Below are 2,264 nucleotides of genomic sequence, written 5' to 3'. Positions count from 1 at the left end.
GGGCGCGGGGTGTGGACGCAGGGCTCTCCTGGGGTCATGGTCAGTGCGACTGCCGGGCTTCCTCGGAAGGCGCCTGAGGGAGTCATCGCCTCCGTTCCCCCATAGCGCACCTGGTCCAGCCGACCCCGCACTTTGCCCCGGTGTCCTGTGCCCGGGTACTAGAGTCTTTGGGACACAATCGCGGAAGCTCTGCAGACGAAATCCAACAGGTCATCTTCGTCCCTCAACTTCGAGGCCCCGCCATGAAGGTGAAGATCAAGTGCTGGAACGGTGTGGCCACTTGGCTCTGGGTGGCCAACGACGAGAACTGTGGCATCTGCCGGATGGCCTTCAACGGCTGCTGCCCAGACTGCAAGTTTCCGGGCGACGACTGTCCGCTGGTGTGGGGCCAGTGCTCGCACTGCTTCCACATGCACTGCATCGTCAAGTGGCTGAACTCGCAGCAGGTGCAGCAGGTGCAGCAGCACTGTCCCATGTGCCGGCAGGAGTGGAAGTTCAAGGAGTGAGCTCCCTCCTTCCCCCGCGGGGCTCAGCCTGGACTGCTCAGCCTGGACTCCCGGTCAGGACCTGGACTGTCAGCCTCACTCTCTACCTCCACCTTGGGGGGCTCACTCCTGCCCCATCCTGGGGGAGGTCCATTCCCCCCTCATCAGCCTGGACTCAACTGTCCACTCCATGCTCCACTACCACCGCTGGGAGACTAATTCTCAGCCTCGCTCTCCAAGGGCGACTCCCCGCCGCCCCACTTGGAGTGGGCTCTTTCCCCTCGCTCAGTCTGGATTCACTGTCCAAACTGCCCACTCCCCAAGGTCATCACCCAGCTCGCCCGAGACTCATTGGCCTCCTATCCCAACCCGAGGAATTCATCCCCCAGCCCAGTCTGGACTCGCTGTCCATCTCCATCCCCAGCTGGTCTGAGAATCCCTGTGTCTGCACTGGGACCCAGAGCCTTGGTGGGGACAGCTCCCTTCTAGCTGTGCTGGGTTGAAACCAGGACAGCAGTTGTTTTTCCTGTGACATGTTGACACTTTTATTCACTAAGTGATACTAATTAAAGTCTCTTTAATGTTAAAAAAATAAAAAAATGATAAACCCCTGTGGTAGTTCTCTTGTGTTCCGTAGGGCTGCTGTGAGTCTGAACCGACCCGGTAACCGTGTGTCTGTGTGTGTTACAGGGTAATCAGACCAGATGGGACCAGGGCATCTCCATTTTATGCTGTGAATGCTCTGATCAGACAAGAGAATCCACATGTGGTGGATTGGCTTTTTTGACAATCTTTCCCTGTAAGGTTTTGAGTCATTGGCAAAGAAACGAAGTGGGCAGAGTATTTTGACCAAAGGGCTCCATTTCAGAACTACGGCAGAATTGAAGGGTTGAGACTTAGAAAGTTATCATTTTCTTCGGAGTAAAGTGATGGCTGGTTGTTAGCAGTTTTGAGTGTCTTAAGGAAGAAGTAAGTTCAATTATAGAAATGGATTTCCAAGCATTCTGATCACAAGTCTGCAGTGAACCATAATAGCCGTCAGTTGTCTGCTTGTCGGACACTTACTGCCCTTGAGTTGGTGCTGTTTAGAGTGACCCTCTATCGGGTTTCTGAAGCATAAGTCTCTATGGGAAGAGACTGCCCATCTTTCTCCTTTGAAGCAGGTGGTGGGTTTGAACCATCAACGTTTTGGTTAGCAGGCTGCCATATAAAACACTGTGCCACCAGGGCTTCTAGCATTTCCGTGTGAATGTCAAAATTACTCCAGAAGGTACATAGTTTTGCTTTTCTGCTTGTGTTCCTATAGTCTATACCAGGTGCTGTAACGAATAATTAATTGTGATACAGCTTCAGTCTACTTGGCTCCACAGTCAACACTCTTGGCACCAGCAGCCAGGAAATGAAAAGGTGCATTGTGATGGGAAAGTCTGGTGTTAGGGACCTCTCCAAAGTACTGAAGAACAATGATGTCACTCCGGAGACTAAGGTGCATCCGATACAGGCCATGGTCTTTGCCATCACTTGCTATACATCAGAGTGCTAGACAATGACTAGGGATGATAGAAGGAGAATTGATGCCCTTGGGCTGTGCTGTTGGAGAAGAGTATTGAATATACCATGGACTGCTAAGAAAATGAAGAGGTTCATCCTAGAGAGAGTTAAAGCAGGCTGCTCCTTGAAGGCCAGGATTCTGGGGCTTTGTCTAACAAACTTTGGACATGTTGCAAGGAGGGGCTGGTCCTTGGAGAGGGACATCATGCTTGGGAGGGTGGAGGGACA

At 52.2% G+C, this 2,264-nt stretch overlaps 2 protein-coding genes across 3 annotated transcripts in view; both read left to right on the top strand.

Annotated features, from left to right (window-relative positions):
• FNDC3B (fibronectin type III domain containing 3B) overlaps positions 1-2,264 on the top strand; it is a 406,030-nt gene that overhangs the window by 14,425 nt on the left and 389,341 nt on the right. The window lies entirely within an intron of this gene.
• On the top strand, positions 243-506 carry LOC102856746 (anaphase-promoting complex subunit 11-like). The gene has a single exon (XM_006890349.1). It carries the CDS (start codon positions 243-245, stop codon positions 504-506), a length of 264 nt encoding a protein of 87 aa, XP_006890411.1.

This window comes from Elephantulus edwardii, unplaced genomic scaffold, assembly GCF_000299155.1.
Source record: "Elephantulus edwardii isolate Elephantulus edwardi_28Jun2011 unplaced genomic scaffold, EleEdw1.0 scaffold00088, whole genome shotgun sequence".
In the NCBI taxonomy this organism is placed as follows: domain Eukaryota; kingdom Metazoa; phylum Chordata; class Mammalia; order Macroscelidea; family Macroscelididae; genus Elephantulus; species Elephantulus edwardii.
Note: the sequence above shows the minus strand (reverse complement) of the source record. Positions and strands in the feature narration are given on the sequence as shown.

Bases quoted from the DNA above. Each gene is read 5' to 3' on its own strand.
- LOC102856746 (XM_006890349.1), top strand. From the start codon at position 243: ATGAAGGTGAAGATCAAGTGCTGGAACGGTGTGGCCACTTGGCTCTGG.